The sequence below is a fragment of the Planococcus citri genome, chromosome 4 (assembly GCF_950023065.1).
Source record: "Planococcus citri chromosome 4, ihPlaCitr1.1, whole genome shotgun sequence".
Classification (NCBI taxonomy): Eukaryota; Metazoa; Arthropoda; class Insecta; order Hemiptera; family Pseudococcidae; genus Planococcus; species Planococcus citri.
The window spans coordinates 26029941-26050672 of record NC_088680.1 but is presented as its reverse complement, the minus strand read 5'-3'; the positions used below and the strand labels follow the sequence as shown (position 1 = coordinate 26050672).

General features: G+C 33.0%; 5 protein-coding genes across 9 annotated transcripts in view; 4 read left to right on the top strand and 1 right to left on the bottom strand.

Annotated features, from left to right (window-relative positions):
• CaMKI (Calcium/calmodulin-dependent protein kinase I) overlaps positions 1–20732 on the bottom strand; it is a 481648-nt gene that overhangs the window by 320954 nt on the left and 139962 nt on the right. The gene's annotated exons all lie outside the window — the stretch shown is intronic.
• Positions 1874–5057, top strand: LOC135842567 (uncharacterized). The gene is made up of 3 exons (XM_065360088.1): positions 1874–3209; positions 3476–3793; positions 4310–5057. The coding sequence occupies exons 1-3, from the start codon at positions 2295–2297 to the stop codon at positions 4691–4693; spliced, it is 1617 nt and encodes a 538-aa protein (XP_065216160.1). The 5' UTR covers positions 1874–2294; the 3' UTR covers positions 4694–5057.
• On the top strand, positions 6918–11852 carry LOC135843981 (uncharacterized). Its single transcript, XM_065362056.1, has 3 exons — positions 6918–8172; positions 8426–8743; positions 9005–11852. The coding sequence occupies exons 1-3, from the start codon at positions 7180–7182 to the stop codon at positions 9365–9367; spliced, it is 1674 nt and encodes a 557-aa protein (XP_065218128.1). The 5' UTR covers positions 6918–7179; the 3' UTR covers positions 9368–11852.
• LOC135843960 (uncharacterized) lies at positions 12841–15380 on the top strand. Of its 2 annotated transcripts, XM_065362028.1 has the most exons (4): positions 12841–12998; positions 13111–13803; positions 14052–14375; positions 14783–15380. In XM_065362028.1, the coding sequence occupies exons 2-4, from the start codon at positions 13201–13203 to the stop codon at positions 15008–15010; spliced, it is 1155 nt and encodes a 384-aa protein (XP_065218100.1). In that variant the 5' UTR covers positions 12841–12998; positions 13111–13200; the 3' UTR covers positions 15011–15380. The 2 variants fall into 2 exon arrangements, with proteins under 2 accessions (XP_065218100.1, XP_065218099.1); XM_065362027.1 differs by having other exon boundaries at positions 12865–13803.
• On the top strand, positions 17369–20049 carry LOC135843794 (uncharacterized). Its single transcript, XM_065361809.1, has 3 exons — positions 17369–18296; positions 18523–18840; positions 19420–20049. Exons 1-3 carry the CDS (start codon positions 17694–17696, stop codon positions 19807–19809), a joined length of 1311 nt encoding a protein of 436 aa, XP_065217881.1. The 5' UTR covers positions 17369–17693; the 3' UTR covers positions 19810–20049.

Below are 20732 nucleotides of genomic sequence, written 5' to 3'. Positions count from 1 at the left end.
ATAAAAATTTGAAAAAAATACGAATTTTATCAACCAAAATTAAATTAGAAAAAAATCGAAATTATCAAGTAAATATGTAGGTACTTTATGAAGGTACTTTGCGTAGAGACAAACACGAGCAATGTCTCTTAAATTGAACTATGAACGTGGTTGCGATGATCGAAATTGATGTTACAATAATAAAAATTTTAAAAAGAGTGATACAATTCCTCACTTCGATAGATATGCTCTCACAATGATTTCAAAATTAGTCGATTTCATCATTTCGCAAGTCAAAAAAAATTTCAAACAGAAAAAATCGTTTAAAAAAATGGAATTTTAATAATGATCGGTTTCTTGATCATAATTTCATTGATCATTTCTGGTCTTTTTTGAAGGAGGACTGAACCAAGTCAGCATTAAGTTCACTTCCAAGCTGATGAAATCAATTTTAAAGTTGGTTTTATGAAAATATTACTGCAACATTTTCCGAAAGCTAGACCTCTTCTAGTTCAAAAATAGGAAAAACTGCATGTCGAGTTAAAAAAATGTATTTCGAGCAGAGAAGTTGAGATTTTCTTGCTAATATTTTTATACTTTTCCCCCTCTAACAATTTTTAGTTGAATAGGTTTGTGTTTTGATGAAATATGTACTGAGAATTTTATCAAAATTTGGATTTTTATGAACATTCGCGGTAAAAAAATATTAACCAATTTTTCTTTGATTTTTAGTTCAAAATAAATAATGGTGCAGGGAAGGATGGGTATACAAAAATAGTTGAATTGTTTTCGAATTCTAGACAAAATAATATTGCCTATGTATTGTTAAAAATAGGGGGACTTTTAAATTTTGAAAAAAATACCAATGCAAGCGAGAGGATTTTTTTCTAATTTAATGATGGTGCCAGTACATTTTTTCAAATTGAAAAATAAGTAAGCAATACAACGAAATATGTGGATTTAAATCTATCCTGAAAGGTGAAGTAAAGAGAGTGTGATCAGTTTAATTTGTGATTAAAAAGAGAAAATATTTCGGTAATTGACAAAGCACACAATACGAATTATTGAGTAATTTCCCGAGGCAAGAAAACGTCCTCTCTTGTACGATGCAAAAAATTGATCACAAGCAGAGATGGGGAGACGTGAAATTCACAAGCAAGGGTTAAACTGAATTTTTGATATTCAACTTATCCTCATGAAAAAGTATTCCAAATGCTTTTATCGACGGATATCTTGAAACAATTCCTTTCTAACAAGGGCCCACTTTACATCACGTCCTCCAACCCAAATTGAACTGAAATTTTGAGTGACTGAAGCTGATTTGTCGATTTCTGACAAATTGCTGAAAATGGGTGTAAATCGATAAATTATTAAAAATTGTCATGTTTTAAAATAAAAGCTGTATAATTGAAATACGAGGTGAAGGAAGAATTATCGAAACTTTGCCAAAAGATGAAGAATGTACCTACCCTTATTAACTCTCCAACAAAAAAAAAGTAATCACTGATTATCAACAAATTCAAAGACCTCCAAGTGTAGGTTGAATTAAGATTTACGTACTCGAGTATTTTTCGTTATACTAGTACCTTAGAATTTTTTATCGTAAATTTTGCAATGATCGATTGTGACATTGACGTGAGTTGAGCCGAAAATGTTCAAAAAACAAAAATGCAGAATTACCACAGTAGGTACATGGTACAATGGTACATGCGATTTTGCTGGTTTGAAATTTTGAAAATTACAGAATGATGGCAAGACTGACATAAAAAATTAAAAATTCAAACAAAGTTAGCTCAACAGCTGATGAATTGAATAGGTAGGTATGAAGAAATCAGTATTCTGCAACACTGCAAGTACAAACCGGAAAGTGGCAACACCTCGATACACTGGTGGCTTAAAAATGCTCGACTTTCGAGCTTGAACAAGGTCTAGAATCTTGAGTCACAGTCAGCTCATTTGTCAGTTCTACTCGTAGTTAGCTTTTATCAGATGCAGTCTTTTTCAAATCGACAAGTCATTTAACGCTCATTCGTTATAGTGTGTAGGTATTGTTTATCGATCGACTGTTTGAAAATGGTATTCATCGTGCATTTTATGTGAATATTTTTCGTGTTGGTTTTCTCTTTTCGCTATAGTGAAGCTAAGTTGTGGTGAGATTCGGAAAATCTTATTACACATCAACTTACATTTCGTAATAAATATAATAACCGTTAAAAGTGAAAAAATCATGTCAGTTTATTTCACGGCGTGTACGGGTTTATTTTGTCGAATCCGTGATTTAGAAAAGCAAATACATATTAGAACGGGAGCTCGAAATGTGCTCGGCTGAAGCAAAAATATTTTACGAAGATCTTATATCCGTTCACGAGAAATTGGTAGAAAATGAAAACAAACTAATAACAACCTACAGTGGATATTCATCAATGAACCATCCGGATTTCGCCAAGGAAATGCGCGAGACCCATTTGAAGACAACAAACCTTAAAATAAAATTGGCGAAAATCATATCATCGTTCGAATCAAAATCATCAGCAGAAGCCCAGGTAGGCAATCAATCCTATCCAGCAAAACAATCCGAAACCGAAAAAAATGTTGACTTACAAATCCGAAAACAACGCTCTTTAATCAGACGAATCGAATCGATCAAAATAGACGATGATATTTGCGCAATAAAAGCAGAAATACTGAACTCTCACCTTTCTCAACTTGATGACTCGTTTAACTTGAATCAAATCCAGATCGAAGTGAACATAGACAGCGATACCAAATTCGAAAATCAACTAAAAATTGCGACAGAAATACAACGAAAAGTAATCGATTTACAAACGACGCTGAAAAAAATTATGCAACCGATCGTATCAACTTCATCGACAAAATCCAGCATCAGTATGGATCGTTCAATTCAGCCAACACAAACTGACCATGACACCAGAGTCAATTTAGACTCGTTATTCCAAAAAAGAGAATCATTAATCAAACAAATGTCTTCATTTATAGAACCCGGAGAAGATCTTAGTCCAGAAAAAGCCAAAGTAATGTATCGTCATCTCAATTCGCTCTACGAGTCTTTTAATTCGAATCAAACTGGAATCGAATCACGAGTCAGCGGCGCTATACTTGATAGCCAATTAGAAATTTCTGAGCAAATTCAGAACAAGATGATCGAACTTCAAGTAAAGTTTGAAAATTTTTTGGCACCGATGAAACGTTCAACTTCGACACAATCCGAGGTAAAATTATTCTCTTCCTATAATATAATTAAAAAGCTATTCATCATCAAAAAAAATACATGTCTCGGTACGCGAATACTTTAAAGAATTTCGTCTATAAAAATTTTCAATTTTATTTTCTAGAAATTGCCTAATTTTTTCTACGCCAAATTTAAATTCAATGATCGTTCTTCATAGGGAATTTTCCCAATACATAATTCACGAATGCCTTGAATAGGTATATGTCTATTCTATGTAATTATTTTCTGTTTGTGTTTCAACAACAGGTATTACAATCTGAGCAAATCAAGTCATCGGAATTCGAAAGTAGTCTTCGATCGATAGAACTCAAATTGACTAATCATATGGACTTCTTGGAATCGCGATCAAGCAGAGATGAAGCTGAGAGTAATATCAACGACATCGACATCCATCTTGAAGAAAACTTGGAAATATCTAAGAACATCGAAAATAGGATAATCCACCTTCAAGGAACATTGAATAGATTCGTCGACGCTAACAAACATCATGAGAAAAATTCTTTAGATAAACTGGATAAAATTTTGGAATTTAACGAACGTTTCGAACAAAATTATAAAACTAAGGTAAGTATTTTGAAATTTATCGTCTCTCCATCGCGGGTAGTAATATTTCAGGTCGACAACTTCTTTCTGTGATAGTAGGCATGAATCAAACATTACTCTTGGCTCGTTTGAAAATTTTTCATTATTTCCTCCAAATGTTGAAAAAAAGTACGAATTGATTCTCAACTTTACAAATTGATTATGTCAAAACCACACCAAGTGACTTTTCATTTTGAGTACAATTGGTATTTTTTTTAAATGTGCCAAAAAATTCAAAACAAAAATTTTTAGAATTTCTCAAAAAGTAGCCAATTTTAAGAAAAATTAATCTATCATCATTCATCATAATATAGGGAGTAATCTACTCAAATAAAAATTAACCATTTTGATGACTTATTGGCACAATTTAGGTTTATTTTTGAACATTCCTCAGCTCATATTTTGAGCAGTTTATTTTTGCTTCAGAATTACTTAATCGATTAGCCTTAAAAGACGAGAATTAACTCTTTTTTCCTTGTGTATGTTTTTCAATAACAGACATTACCATCTTTAGCGAAATCGGAAAGTGATCTCCGAGCGATGGAACTCAAATTATCTGAACTCATCACTACGTGTGAAGATTTACCGGATATGTGTTTGGATGGACACGACACCATGGAAAATACCAGCAAGATCTGCAGCTCTCTCGATGATTATTTAAACATATCTAAGGATATTCAAACAAAGATGCGTAATTTTCTAGCCGCTGATAAAATCCATACTGCTATTCTAAATGATATCCAGACAAAAGTAGCCCAAAGCATTGCACTACAAAAGCCCTCAGAACCGAAGCAAATCGGGATTCCATCGACGTGGACGTACCCGAGTCGTACCTCACTCTATCCAAATAAATATTGGCCCGAAAGACCACATCAAGGTTAAAGTCGTTCTTCTGGAATCCGTCGACGTATACTAAGCTATATCGTAGTTCGTAGCTCATCTAAGTAATTCGAAAAAATGATTTTTCCAAAGAAAATTTCAAGTTCAAAGTACCTAGACCTGAATTTATTCCCCAACTGCTATTCAACTCGATTTTGTACCCTCTACAAAAAAAATATATATATTGTAATTCACTAGTAATTTTTTATAAGCACCTATAGCCATGTTTTATGAATTTCATCAATAATATTTTATGATTAATTTGTGCAATTTATATGTAGTATCAATAATGTGAATATTATATGGGATACCTACTCGTATTTTGAAGTATTTGAAAAATAAACTCGTTCCCATTTTGTACACGAAAGTTCACTCTTGTTTCACTCGGGTAATTATTATGCAAGCAATGCTCAGACCGTCACAAGATAACGACAAAAACTTACAAAAGAAAACAAATTTTGTACCTAAACCAAAATGAAATTCAAAAAGAAGAAAAAAATCGAAATTATCAAGTGAATACTCACGTAACTATAGGTACTTCGAGTGGAGGTAAACACGAGCAAACGTTTCTTAGATCATAATTTCAAAATTAGGTAATTCAATCATTTCGTAAGTCCAAAAAATATCAAACTGAAAAAAATTGAAATCCTCATAATAATCTGTTTCTTGATCATAATTTCTGGTCATTTTTGAAGCAGGATTAACCAAGTATTGGGATCACTTTCAAGAACCCCTCTGGTTCAAAAATAGGAAAAATTGGGTGTCGAGTTTTTAAAAAAAGTATTTTGAGCAAAAGTATAGATGATTTTGCAAATTTTCATACTTTTGCTCCTCTAATAATGTTTACTTGAGTAGGTTTCTGTTTTGAAATAAATATGTACATAGGTAGTTGAGAATTTTACAAAAATTTGGATTTTAGTAAAAAAAAATGATCAATTTTTCTTTTGATTTTTCAAAATTTCATCAATCTGCGTAAGTGAACCTTTCGAATCGATTGAGACCATTTTCGAACCGATTTAACGCCTCCAGCATAAGTTGAAGATATTGGAATTTTTTTAAATTGTGAGATTTTTTGTAAAAAAAAAAAATAAACTTTTGAAACTCGTCACATCGGATTTCCAATTTATCTGCTCCAATCGATTTGGTATGTTGTACGCACAACGCTCTTCAATTCGATTTAAAATTGCTTGGGAATATTCAACTATTGCATGGAGGCTCCAGATCGCCTCAAATATTGATGGAAACCGATTGGGAATGTCGACTTTAGTAAATAAACCGTTTAACAATTTCTCAATTGGATCTTTCAAAATTTTTGAAAATTTTTTAGCCTCTTTTCCACTTTTTCAGGAAGAACAAAACCTGGTTCAGGCGTTAAATGACATTCTCAATTTTCTTTTTTCATTAAAATAAAAATTGAAGCCTGCTAAAAATTCACAATTTAAAATCATCCTATTCATTTTTTCAACAGTTTTGTAACTCAATCCCGCTATAAAATGAAAAATCTATTGATGTTTACCTTTCTTGTAATGAGTGTAAGAAAATTTTTGGAACCATTTTTTACTCATAACAATAACACATTTTTAAAAAATTGAGGCCAAAAATTTTAAAAATTTGTGATGTCAAGAAATTGACACGTATTTTTTCAAATTTCAATCATGAATATCTTTCAATATTTATCAATTTTTTTCAGAAGGTTCAGCTGCGAACTCATCAAAACTTCTACCCAAAAAAACCAACATCGTAAAAAAAATCGAAATTACTAAAAATTGTCATGTTTTCAAAATAAAAGCTGCATAATTGAGATACGAGGCGATGGAAGAACTATTGAAACTTTACCAAAAGAATGAAGTATGTGCTCTTCACTCTCTCTTTAAAAAAAAGAAAAAGTGATCACCGATTATCAACAAATTCGAAGGACTTTAAATTGAATTAAGATTTACGTACTCGAGTATTTTTCGTTGAAGGTACCTTAGAATTTTTTATCGTAAATTTAGCACGATCGATTACGGATCAGTACCTACTGATAATTTTTGTGACATTGGCGTGAGTTGAGCAGAAAATGTAGAATCCATTTTTCAGGTTTGGAATTTTGAAAATTACAAAATGATGGCAAAACTAATATAAAAAATTCAACAAAATTAGCTCAACAGCTGATAACTTGATGAATAGGTACCTATCAAGAAACCAGCATTCTGCAACACTGCAAGTGCAAACTGGAAAGTGGCAACACCTCCATATACTGGTGGCTTAATAATGCTCGACTTTCGAGCTTGAACAAGGACTCGAATCTTGAGTCACAGTCAGCTCATTTGTCAGTTCTACTCGTAGTTAGCTTTTATCAGATGCAGTCTATTTAAAGCTCATTCGTTAGTGTGTATTGTTTATCGATCGACTGATTGAAATTATCCATAGTGCATTTAATGTGAATATTTTTCGAGTTTGTTTTTTCTTTTCGCTATAGTGAAGCTAGGCTGTGGCGAGTTTTGATCATGTCAAGTTACTTGGCGTCGTATTATAATTTATCGGACCGAATCCTTAATTTAGAAAAGCAAATATTAGAACGAGAGCACGAAATGTGCGCGACTGAAGCAAAAATATTTTACGAAGATCTTATATCTGTTCACGAGAAATTGGTAGAACATGAAAACGAATACCATACAACAACTAGCAATCGCTATTCATCAACGAGCTCCTTAAGCAAGTATATGCGCGAGACCCATTCGAAGACGACAAACCTTAAAATAAAATTGGCGAAAATGTTATCATCTTTCGAATCAAAACCACCAGCAGGAGCCCAGGTAGGCGATCAATCCCATCCAGCAAAACAGTCCGAAACCGAGAAAAATGCAGACTTACAAATCCGAAAACAACGTTCTCTAATCGAGCGAATCGAATCGCTGGAAATACTCGAAGATATTAATTGTGCAATAAAAGCAGAAGTACTTTACAGTCATCTTTCTCAACTTTATGACTCGTTTACCTCAAATCAAATCCAGATCGAAGCAGGCACCGACGACGATACCCTTCTCGATAATCAACGAAAAATTACCAGAGAAATCCAACAAAAAGTAATTGATTTTCAAACGAAGCTGAAAAAAATCATGCAACCGATCGCATCAACTTCATCTACTGAATCCAACATCAATATCGATCATTCAATTCAGCCAACACCGATCGACACCAGAGCCAATTTAGACTCGTTATTCCAAAAGCGAGAATCATTAATTAAACGAATATCTTTGTTGGAACCTAAAGAAGATCTTAGTCCAGAAAAAGCTGAAGCAATGTACAATCATCTCGATTCCCTCTACGAGTCTTTCAATTCGAATCAAACTGAAATCGAATCACGAGTCAGCGGCCCAATACTTGCTAGCCAGTTGAGAATTTCTGAGCAAATTCAAAACAAGATGATCGAACTTCGAGCAAAGTTGAAACAAATTTTCGCACCGATTAAACTTTCATCTTCGTCGACACAATCCGAGGTAAATTATTCTTTCCCTACCTAATTTAAATGCTATTCATCATGAAAAATACATATAGGTATAAAGTATGCGAATACTACAAAGAATTTAATCTGAAGATTTTTGATCTTTTTTTTAGAAAATTGCTTAAATTTATCTACGCTAAATTTGATGATCGTTTTTCACAGGAAATTTTCCTAATAATTCACTAAGCGACTTGAACCTTGAATATGTCTAGTCTAATTATTTCATGTTGTATGTGTTTCAACAACAGGCATTACAATCTGAGCAAATTAAGTTATCGGAATTCGAAGGTAGCCTTCGATCTATTGAACTCAAATTGACTAATCTTATGGACTTCTTGGAATCGCGGTCAAGTGGAGATGAAACTGAGAGTCATATCAACGACATGTACACCTATCTTGAAGACAACTCGGAATTATCTAAAGATATTCTCACGAAGATTGTTTCTCTTCAAACAACATTGAATGAATCCATCAACGCTAACAAACATCATGAAAAAAACGCTCTAGATAAGCTGGGAAGAATTTTGGATTTTAACGGACGTTTCGAACAAGATTATAAAGCCAAGGTAAGTGTTTTGGAATTTTCATCATTTTCGTTAAATCAAAAATTTATTCTTGGCTCGTTTGAAAATTTTTAATTATTCCCTCCAAAAAAATTCTCAACTTTACAAATTGATTGTTTCAAAACCACAACAACTTGTCTTCTTATATTTGCAATAATTATTTGTTTTTTTTCGATTTTCCAAAAAAATTTTTTTTTTTAAATGCATGAAATTTTTCAATAAGTACACGAGAACTAACTGTTTATTGCTTGTATTTGTTTCTAGACGTTACCATCTTTATCGAAATCGGAAAGTAATCTTCGAGCGATAGAACTCAAATTGTCTGAACTCATCACTTCGTGCAAAGAGTTACCGCAATTGCGTTCGGATGGACACGAAACCAGGAAAAATACCACTAATTGTAAGATCTGCAGCTCTCTAGATGATCATTTAATCATATCTAAGGATATTCAAATACAACTGTATAATTCTTTAGCCGCTGACAGTAACCGTATAGAGCGGGCAAATAGCGGTTTTAAAAAGGAAAAAATTGGCACATACATTTTTTCTTCGGGAATGTGTTCAGATGGACCCTCTGAACCACCAAAAAAAAGCCGACTCTCCTACCCCCGGAGGAAAATTTTTTAGGGGGCTGAAACCGGTTCCGATTTACGTTTTTTGCGTTTTACTCCGTAAATATTAGGTTTTTGAGAGAAACTACCACGACAAAAAATGTTCCCCTTCAAATTCTCGACAATTTGATACTACGCTCGATACCCATTCCTCAAGAGGGGGTGTCCAAAAAAGGGGTGGAAAGAGTAGGTGTTTCAAAAAAGGTCAGTCCAATAAATTGATCAAAATTACCACTTAAAATCATTCGTTTTCGCTAAAAATTTTTTTACAAAGTCTACTCACCCAACTACTAATCAAACTACCATTGGTTTGACTTCAACCCTCCTGGGGGGCTCGTGAGGGTTGCTTGATTTTTCAAGTAACACACTACTGAATCATATATTTGAAAAACAAATCTGGACGTGCGATATATCGAATAGTATGTTTTCGAAGTCGCTGAATACGAATATGAACTTATTTTTTGAATACAACCCCTGAAAGCCCCGTCTGTGCCCCAAAATGGGGGTCAAAATTTTGAAAAATCGTGAAAAGTCGAGTGATATATCGACTTGTAGGTATGTTTTTGAGACACTAAACTGGAATATGCACTTTTTTCCTGCTCTACTTACCATTCCTCAGAATCCCCTTACGCCCCCTAAATAGGATAGAATTTTTACTTGATAAAGCTAGAAAGCTGTTTTGGTATGTATTCCATTTTCGATTCCCTAAATCGACTGAAAACACTTTCAAGTCATTTCGAGTCGTTCTGGAGCCTCCAGCTGATTTTTGTAAATTTTTGGTTGCATTTTGTGGAAATTTCAACTTCCAGATATCTGTAAGAGACTCCAGAAGTGCTCAAATAACTCTAAAACGTCTGCTTGGTTACGAGAAATTTTAATTTTTTTAAATAATTATTTTGCAACAATTTAAAAAGTTTACCAAAAATCAAAAAATGGACTTGAAATGCCTAGAATTGAAATTTTTGCTGTTGGGTATTTTTGCATGTTCTTTAGTTTTGGTTTACGTACTTGGTTTTGTTCAAAAATTTTCCTGCTGGTTGGAATCTCTCTCTCCTTCTAAGTTCTCTCCACATTAAAGTTTCAATGAATGATTATTACCATCTTCAGACCCTCATTTTGGAGCACAGAAGGGCTTTGAGGGGTTGTAGGCAAAAAATAAGTTCATATTCGTACTCAGCGATTTCGAAAACATACCATTCAATATGTCACTCGACTTTTTACATTTTTTCAAAATTTTGGCCTTTTTTGGGGCGGTTGGGAGCTGTAAGGGGTTGGGCCCAAAAAATATGGCCATATTCGTGCTCAGTGACTTCGAAAACATTCAAGTCCATATATCACTCGACTTTTCACGTTTTTTCAAAATTTTCACCCTCATTTTGGGGCACAGAGAGACATTGGGGGGTGGGACCCAAAAAATAAGTTCATATTCGCACTCGGCGACCTCAAAAACGTACCATTCGATATATCACTCGACTTTTCACGATTTTTCAAAATTTTGACCCCCATTTTGGGGCACAGACGGGGCTTTCAGGGGTTGTATTCAAAAAATAAGTTCATATTCGTATTCAGCGACCTCGAAAACATACTATTCGATATATCGCACGTCCAGATTTGTTTTTCAAATATATGATTCAGTAGTGTGTTACTTGAAAAATCAAGCAACCCTCACGAGCCCCTCAGAAGGGTTGAAGTCAAACCAATGGTAGTTTGATTAGTAGTTGGGTGAGTAGACTTTGTAAAAAAAATTTTAGCGAAAACGAATGATTTTAAGTGGTAATTTTGATCAATTTATTGGACTGACCTTTTTTGAAACACCTACTCTTTCCACCCCTTTTTTGGACACCCCCCTTGAGGAATGGGTATCGAGCGTAGTATCAAATTGTCGAGAATTTGAAGGGGAACATTTTTTGTCATGGTAGTTTCTCTCAAAAACCTAATATTTACGGAGTAAAACGCAAAAAACGTAAATCGGAACCGGTTTCAGCCCCCTAAAAAATTTTCCTCCGGGGGTAGGAGAGTCGGCTTTTTTTTGGTGGTTCAGAGGGTCCATCTGAACACATTCCCGAAGAAAAAATTTATGTGCCAATTTTTTCCTTTTTGCCCCTGCTTTTTTACGTTATTTTCCCGCTCTAGTAATGCTATTCTGAATAATATTCTAACGAAAGTAAACCAAAGCACTGCACAACAAAAGCCCTCAGATCAACTGTTTAGGAATATTTTATCGAGGTATGGATCGTATGGTAGCTCATTTGATCCATCAAATAATTATTTGCGCACAGGACAATATCAAAATTTTAATTAGGTATACCTAGATCTGAATTCATGCTACAACCCTATATTCCACTGGATTTTTATGCCCTCTAACATAATACGTAAAATATTATACTTCACCTCTAATTTTTAAGAATAACTATAAGTAAGTATAGACATGGTTTGTGATTAATTTGTGCAATTTGTTGTATCAAAAATGTGAATATTACATACCTGTATTTAAAACTGAATTCGTTCCCTTTTTGTACACGTAAGTTTACTCTGCTAGCAAACCTCAGACCTTCATAAGAAGACGAAAAAAAATTGCAAAAAATACAAATTTTGTAAACCAAAATTAAAATTTAAAAAAAATCGAAATTATCAAATAAATACCTACTTATGAAGGTACTCAATGTTTCTTAGATCGAACTTTGAACGTGGTTGTGATGAACGAAATCGATGTTAAAATTATCAAAATTTAAAAACGAGTGATGCAGTTCCATACCTACTCTAATAGAGATGCTCTCAAGATGATTTTAAAATTAGTCGATTTCATCATTTCGCAAGTCAAAAGAATATCAAATAGAAAAAATCATTGAAAAAAATTGAAATTTTAATAATGATGAGTTTCTTGATCCTAACTTTTTATTGATATTTTCTAGTCATTTTTGAAGCAGGACTGACTTCCACGCTGATGAAATGAATTTTAAAGTTAGTTTTATGAAAATATTACTGCAGCATTTTCCGAGAGATAGACCCCTTCTAGTTCAAAAATGTGAAAAACTGCATGCCGAGTTTTTAAAAAATGTGTATGTATACCGACGTAGTACGTATGTATTTTGAGTTGAGAAGGTGAGATTTTCTTGCTAAAATTTTCTTAGTTTTGCCTCTCTAATAATTTTTACTCAAGTAAGTAGGTTTGTGTTTTGAAACAAATAGGTAGGAGGTACATAGTTGAGGATTTTATCAAAATCAGGATTTTTATGAACTTTCAGCATTATATAAATGATCATGCAATTTTGGGAAATAATGGGTAAATAAAAATGGTAAAATTGTTTACGAATTCTAGACAAATGGTAAATAAAATTATCTGCCTGTTTCTGATTTAAAAATACATTTATAAAAATTACAAAATGGTTACAAGGCTAATAAAAAAAAATTCAACAAAATTAGCTCAACAGCTGATGACTTGATGAATAGGTGATATCAAGAAACCAGCATTCTGCAACACTGCAAGTGCAAACTGGAAAGTAGCAACGCCTCCATATACTGGTGGCTTAATAATGCTCGACTTTCGAGCTTGAACCAGGTCTAGAATCCAGAATCGCAGACAGCTCATTTGTCAGTTCTACTCGTAGTTAGCTTTTATCAGATGCAGTCTTTTTCAAATCGACAAGGTATTTAAAGCTCATTCGTTAGTGTGTATTGTTTATCGATCGATTGGTTAAAATTATCCATCGTGCATTTAATGTGAATATTTTTCGTGTTTGTTTTTTCTGTTCGCTATAGTGAAGCTAGGTGGTGGTGGTGAGATTTGAAAAATCTTTAGTACCAACCAACATTTCTCAAATAAAAATACCCGGTAAAAGTGAAAAAACCATGTCAAATTACGTGGCATCGTGCTATAATCTATCGGATCGAATTCTTAATTTAGAAAAGCAAATCTTAGAACGAGAGCACGAAATGTGCGCGGCTGAAGCAAAAATATCTTACGAAGATCTTATATCCGTTCACGAGAAATTGGTAGAACATGAAAACAAATACTATACAACTAGCAATGGCTATTCATCAACGAGCTCCCTCGCCACAGATATGCGCGAGACCCATTTGAAGACGACAAACCTTAAAATAAAATTGTCGAAAATCATATCATCGTTCGAATCAAAATCATCAGCAGAAGCCAGAGTCAGTTTAGACTTGCTATTCCAAAAAAGAGAATCTTTGATCAAACGAATGTCTTTGTTGGAACCTAAAGAAGATCTGAGTCCAGAAAAAGCTGAAGTAATGTACAATCATCTCAATTCGCTCTACGAGTCTTTCAATTCAAATCAAACTGAAATCGAATCACAAGTCAGTGGCGGTGAACTTGACAGCCAAATGGAAATTTTTCAGCAAATTCAAAACCAGGTGATCGAACTTCAAGCAAAGTTTAAAAAAATTTTCGCACCGATTGAACTTTCATCTTCGTCGACACAATCCGAGGTAAATTATTCTCTTCCTATCCAAATTAAACAGCTATATTTATCATAAAAAATACACATCTATAGGTACGTGAATATTTCAAAGAATTTCATCTGAAGATTTTCGATCTTTTTTTTTAGAAATTGCTCAATTTTTTCTACGCAAAATTCAATGATTGTTTTTCATAGGAAATTTCCCCTATAATTCACTTAGCACCCTAAACCTTGAATAAGCTATTTCTAATTTTAATTTTTTCATGTTGTATGTAGGCATTACAATCTGAGCAAATTGAGTCATCGGAATTCGAAAGTAGCCTTCGATCGATAGAACTCAAATTGTCAAATCTTACGGACTTGTTGGAATCGCGATCAAGCAGAGGTGAAAGTGAAACTGAGAATAATATCAACGACATCACCACCCATCTAGAAGATAACTCGGAATTGTCGAAGGATATCGAAGAGAAGATAGTTTGCCTTCAAGCAACATTGAATAAATTTGTCGACGGTAACGAACAACGTGAAATAAACGCTCTAAATAAGCTGGCTAAAATTTTGGAATCTAACGGTCGTCTGGAGCAAGATTATAAAACTAAGGTAAGTGTTTCGGAATTTATCTTCCCTCCTTTGATAGGTTCCCATGATAGGTACACCTTAAGTATTTCAAAACTACTCCAAATGGCTTTTTACTTTGAGTACACTAGGTGATTGTTTTTTTTTCTATTTGCCAAAAACAATCCAAAACAAAAGATTTCAGTATTTCTCAAAAATTATCTACCCAATTTTTTCTAAACATTCACAAAATTTTTCAAGAAGACAACACTCTACTAAAAGTTGACCACTTTAATGACTTATTGATACCTACTCTTCTGGTTTATTTTTAAACAACTCCACTCAACTTGTATTTTATAAGCAATTATTTTTGGTTCAGAATTACCTAACCTAATTCGCCTAAATACACGAGAATTTACTCTTTTTCCTTGTACATTGTTTCTTAATAACAGACGTTACCATCTTTATCGAAATCGGAAAGTAATCTTCGTGCGATAGAACTCAAATTGTCAGAACTCGTCACTTTGTGCAGAGATTTGCCGCATATACGTTCGGATGGACACGAAACCAGGCAAAATGTCATCAAGATTTCCACCTCTTCCAAAGATTATGTGAACATATCTAAAGATATTCAAGCCAAGGTGTGTAATTTACTAGCCTCTTACAAATACCGTAGGTAGGTGGCTAGGTGCTGATATTTTAGATGATATTCAGATCACAGCGAAGCGCTGCACTAAAAAAGCCCTACTGCAGCCGCCGTCTTATCGTATAGGTAGCATAATTTGATCCAAAGAAAAGATTTTTATTTTCGAAGAGAATTTCGAGGTTAAAGTACCTATCTAGATTTGAATGCTCAAAATACTACTCTACTAGATTTTTGTACTCTCTAAACAAAATAAAATTTTGTAATTCACTTGTAATTTTCTAAAAATAACTGTTTTGTGATTAATTTGTATAATTAAAGTATCAAAAAATTTGAATATTATATATACCTACTGTTTTTGAAGTATGTACATATTTAAAAATAAATTTGTTTCACTCGGCTGATTATTCTGCTAGGAAAGCTCAGACCTTCATAAGATGACGAAAAAAATGTGCAAAAAAATACGAATTTTGTAAACCAAAAATTAAATTGGAAAAAATCGAAATTATCATGTACTTAAATAAAAAATGTACTTAATTAAGTAGGTACTTCGCGTGAAGGCAAACACGAACAATGTTTCTTAGATCGAACTTTGAACGTGGTTGTAATGATCGAAATTGATGTTGAAATTATAAAAATTTAAAAGTAAATGATGCAATTCCTCATTTCGATAGATATGGCCTCACGATGATTTCCAAATTAGTCGATTTCATCATTTCGCAAGTCAAAAAAAATATGAAATGAAAAAAATCGTTGAAAAAAATTGAAATTTTAATAATGACCAGTTTCTTGATTACAACGTTATTGATCATTTCAGGTCATTTTGAAGCAGGTCACCAGGACTGACTTCCACGCTGATGAAATATTTCTGTTTTGAAACAAATTAGGTAAGAGGTACACAGTTGAGGATTTTATCAGAATATGGATTTTTATGAACTTTCGGCGTTGAGAAAATGATCAATTTTTCTTCGTTTCTTAAGAGTTTAAATAATAATGCGGGAAACAATGAGTAAATAAAAATGGTAAAATTGTTTTTGAATGGTAGACAAATGGTAAATAAAATTATCTGGTCGTTTCTGATTTAAAAATACTTACATAGTGCATATGTATATTGACCTTATTCATTTTTCTCAATGAAGTCGTTGATTTTGTGTCTCCAAAAAAAAATCATTGAATTTTCAAGCCTCCTATGGGACTTTCTTCCCAAAAATAATAGCAATAGAGGACGAAAAAAAATTGCAAAACTCATCTTTGAAAATTACTCTGTTTCTAGAAAAATAATATACCTACCAATATGATATTTTCGGCATTTTCAAAAAATAACCACCCATGTACCTAGCTACCTACCTAATAATCAAAAAATAAACTTCGGCAGCTCAAAATGTGGACCTGAGATCTGAGTGACATGCTTTTTTAGTGAGGCAAATATCAGTTCACTCGGAGTTGACGGTTGTAAAGGTTCTCTGACAAGTCAGAGAAAATTCCTTATTTTTTGCATCTACCTATTTCAATATTTTTGAAAAGTTTTCACCCCCTTCTTCTAAGAAAATGAAACCAGTTCACGTTGAGTAAATTCTTAATTTTTTTTCTCGTAAAAATAAAAAAAAAAAAGTTTAAAATTATCCCATTTATTTTTTTCAACAGTTTTCACCTATACTAAAATGAAAAGTAGGTATGCTAAAGTTCATTATGTAAGGTACAATTTTTAGAACTATTTTCAATGGATAACGATTACTCATTTAGGTAAATTTTAAACAAGTTGAAGCCAAAAGTACCTATGTACTTCGTAATTCAGAAGGTCAAAAATTTTGAAAAATTGTTACATAATTTCTAAAAAAAAATCAACTTCGAATATCTCTAAAAATTAATCAATTTTTTCAGAAGTTTCAGCAGTGAACTGATCAGAATTTTTTTAATTATTCTTAATGAAACAAACTTTGTAGAAAAATCGAAAAAATTTCAAGTTTCATAACTAAGTATTGCATTATTGATACACAAGAGGCAAAGAGCAGAATGAAAATCAGTAACCAATAATGTATGTAATATTGTTCTTTTTGCAATATTTTCGAACTTCGTTTGTATAGTATTCTGCTATGATCGATTGCGAACCAGTCCTGAGATTTTTTATGACATTGAGTGAGTTGAGTAGAAAATGTATGAAAACATACATTGAGGATTCGTCATACAATAAAAAGCATTTGGCTGGTAGCACTTTGAAAATTACAAAATAATAGCAAGACTGGCATAAAAAATTCAACAAAATAAGCTCAACAGCTGATGAGTTGATGAATACGTAGGTAGGTACTAAGTAGATAGGTTAGGTATCAACAGTTTCAAGAAACTAGCATTCTACGACACTGCAAGTGCAAACTGGCAAGTGGCAGCACCTCCATATACTGGTGGTTTGAATGGTCGACTTTCGAGCTTGAACAAGGTCTCGAATCACACATTCAAACACAGTCAGCTCATTTGTCAGATCTAGTCAACTTTTATCAGATGCAGTCTTTTTCAAATCAACAAGTTATTTAAAGCTCATTCGTTAGTGTGTATTATATCGATCTACCGATTGAAATTATCCATCGTGCATTCAATGTGAATATTTTTCGTGTTTGTTTTCTCTTTTTGCTATATAGTGAAGCTAAGTTGTGGTGCGATTTGGAAAATCTTTAGTACCATCCAACATTTCGTAAATAAAAATAACCGGTCAAAGTGAAAAAATCATGTCAGTTTACTACGCGTCGTGTAATGATTTATCGTATCGAATCCATGATTTAGAAAAGCAAATATCAGAACGAGAGCACAAAATGTGCGCGAATGAAGCAAAAATATTTTACGAAGATCTTATATCCGTTCACGAGACATTGGTAGAACATGAAAACCAACTAAAAACAACCTGCGATGGCTATACATCAACGGACTACTTCGCCAAGGATATGCGTAAGACCCATTTGATGACAACAAACCTTAAAATAAAATTGACGAAAATCTTATCATCGTTCGAATCAAAATCATCAACAGAAGCCAGAGTTAATTTAGACTTGTTATTCCAAAAAAGAGAATCATTGATGAAACGAATATCTTCATTAGAATCCACAGAAGATCTTTGTTCGGAAAAAGCTGAAGTAATGTCTAATCATCTCAATTTGCTCTACGAGTCTTTCGATTCAAATCAAACTGAAATCGAATCACAAGTCAGAGGCGGTGTACTTGATAGCGAAATGGAAATTTCTGAGCAGGTTCAAAACAAAGTGATCGAACTTCAAGCAAAGTTTAAAAAAATTTTCGCACCGATTGAACTTTCATCTTCGTCGATACAATCCGAGGTAAATTATTCCTTCTCATCTGTCCAATTTAAAAGCTACTATTATCATACAAAATCAAAACAATTCATCTGAAGATTTTCGATCTCTTTTTTAGAAATTGCTTAATTTTTTCTACGCCAAATTCAATAATCGTTTTTCATGAAATTTTCCCAATGATTCACTTAAAGCCTTGAACCTTGAATATGCCCATTCTAATTATTTTATGTTGTATGTGTTTCAACAACAGGCATTACAATCTGAGCAAATCAAGTTATCGGAATTGGAAAGTAGCCTTCGATCGATAGAACTCAAATTGTCTAATCTTACGGACTTGTTGGAATCGCGATCAAGCAGAGATGAAACTGAGAGTAATATCAACGACGTCTACACCCATCTTGAAGATAACTCGGAAATATCTAAGGATATCCAAAATAAGATAATTTCTCTTCAAACTACATTGAATGAATCCATCGTCGTTAACAAAAATCATGAAAAAAACGCTCTGAATAAGCTGGATAAAATTTTGGAATTTAACGGACGTTTCGAACAAGATAATAAAACTAAGGTAAGTGTTTTGGAATTCATCGTCTCTCCATCGATAGGTAGGTTAGGTACATCCCAGGTGTCTGGAACATCTCTCTACGATGGTAGGCCTCGAGCACCATTTCATTGAATCAAAAATTTACTCACGGCTCGTTTGAAAATTTTTCATCATTTCATTCAAGTGATGAAAAAGAAGTGCAAATTGATTAGGTATTTTAAAACCATAACAGGTTTTTTCATTTTGTGTAGGCTACGATTAGGATTTTTTTTTCGATTTGTCAAAAACGTCCGAAATAAAAGATTTCAGAATATCTCAAAAATTGCCCAATTTTTTTTTAAATTCATGAAATTTTCATTAGGACCATCTCAAACACCTTATTAGGTAAGTACTTGAAATTCGAGTAAGTACATTTCATATTTTATTCATCAATCACTGTAGGGAGTAATCTACTCGGATAAAACTTGACCATTTTGATGACTTATATCTACACACTTTTGGTTTATTTTTGAACAACGTTCTCAATTTATATTTCAAGCAGTTCATTTTTGGTCTAAATACACGAGAATTAACTTTTTTTCCTTATATGTTTCTCAATACTAGACATTAGCATCTTTATTGAAATCAGAAAGTAATCTTCGAGCGATAGAACTCAAATTGTCTGAACTCGTCACTTCGTGCAAAGAGTTACCGCAACTGCGTTCGGATGGATACGAAACCAGAAAAAATGTCATCAAGATCGTGAACTCTCTCAATGATAATCTAAGCATATCTAGGGATACTCAAACACAGATGCGTAATTTCTTAGTCACTGACAACAACCGTACTGCTATACTAAATGATATCCGGACGAAAGTAAAACAAAGCGCTTCACTACAAAATCTCACACATTCGCTGGAATCCCTAATGCCGCCGCCGTTGTTCTCTAATCCGTCGAATACTCAGCCGTATCGTATTCGTAGCTCATCAGTCTCATCTCATCGAAAAAATTGATTTTTTTCAAAGAAAATTTCAACGTTAAAGTACCTAGATCTGAATTTATGCTCAAACTGCTACTCTACTAGATTTTTGTGTTCTCTAAACAAATAAAATATATTGTAATTTACTTATAATTTTTAAAAATAGGTAATTGTTTTATGATTAATTTGTGCAATTTGTAGTAGATATTATCAAAAATGTGAATATTACATGTATATTGTGAAGTATTAAAAATAAACTCGTTCTCTTTTTGTACACGAAAGTTTACTCTTTGTTCATTCGGCTGATCATTATGCTAACAAAGCTCAGACCTTCATAAGATAACGACAAAAATTTGCAAAAAAAAACACATACAAATTTCGTGAACCGAAATGAAAATTTAAAAAAAAAATCTAAATTATCGAGCAAATAGATACTTACTTATGTAGGTAGGTCTCATTTCAATAGATGTGTTCTCAGAATGATTTCAAAATTAGTCGGTTTCATCATTTCGTAAGTCAAAAAAATATCAAACCGGAAAAACTGTTAAAAAATTGTAATTTTCATAACGATCAGTTTCTTTATTATAATTTCATCGGTCATTTCTGGTAATTTTTGAAGCAGGGTTGAACCAAGTGTGGATTAGGTTCACTTCCAAGTCCCCTACCAGTAGAAAAATAGGAAGAACTGTGTGTCGAGTAAAAAAAAATGTATTTTGAGCAAAAAATTAGAGATTTTTTTGCGAATTTTCATAGTTGGGCTACTCTAATAATTTTCACTCGAGTATAGGTTTCTGTTTTGAAGCAAACATGTAGGTACATAAGTTGAGAATTTTATCAAAATTTAGATTCTTATAAACTTTCGGGGTAGAAAAATGACCAATTTCAAACAATTTTTCTTCGATTTTACAAAATTTCATCAATCTCTTTAAGTGAACTTTCCGAATCACTTATGACCAT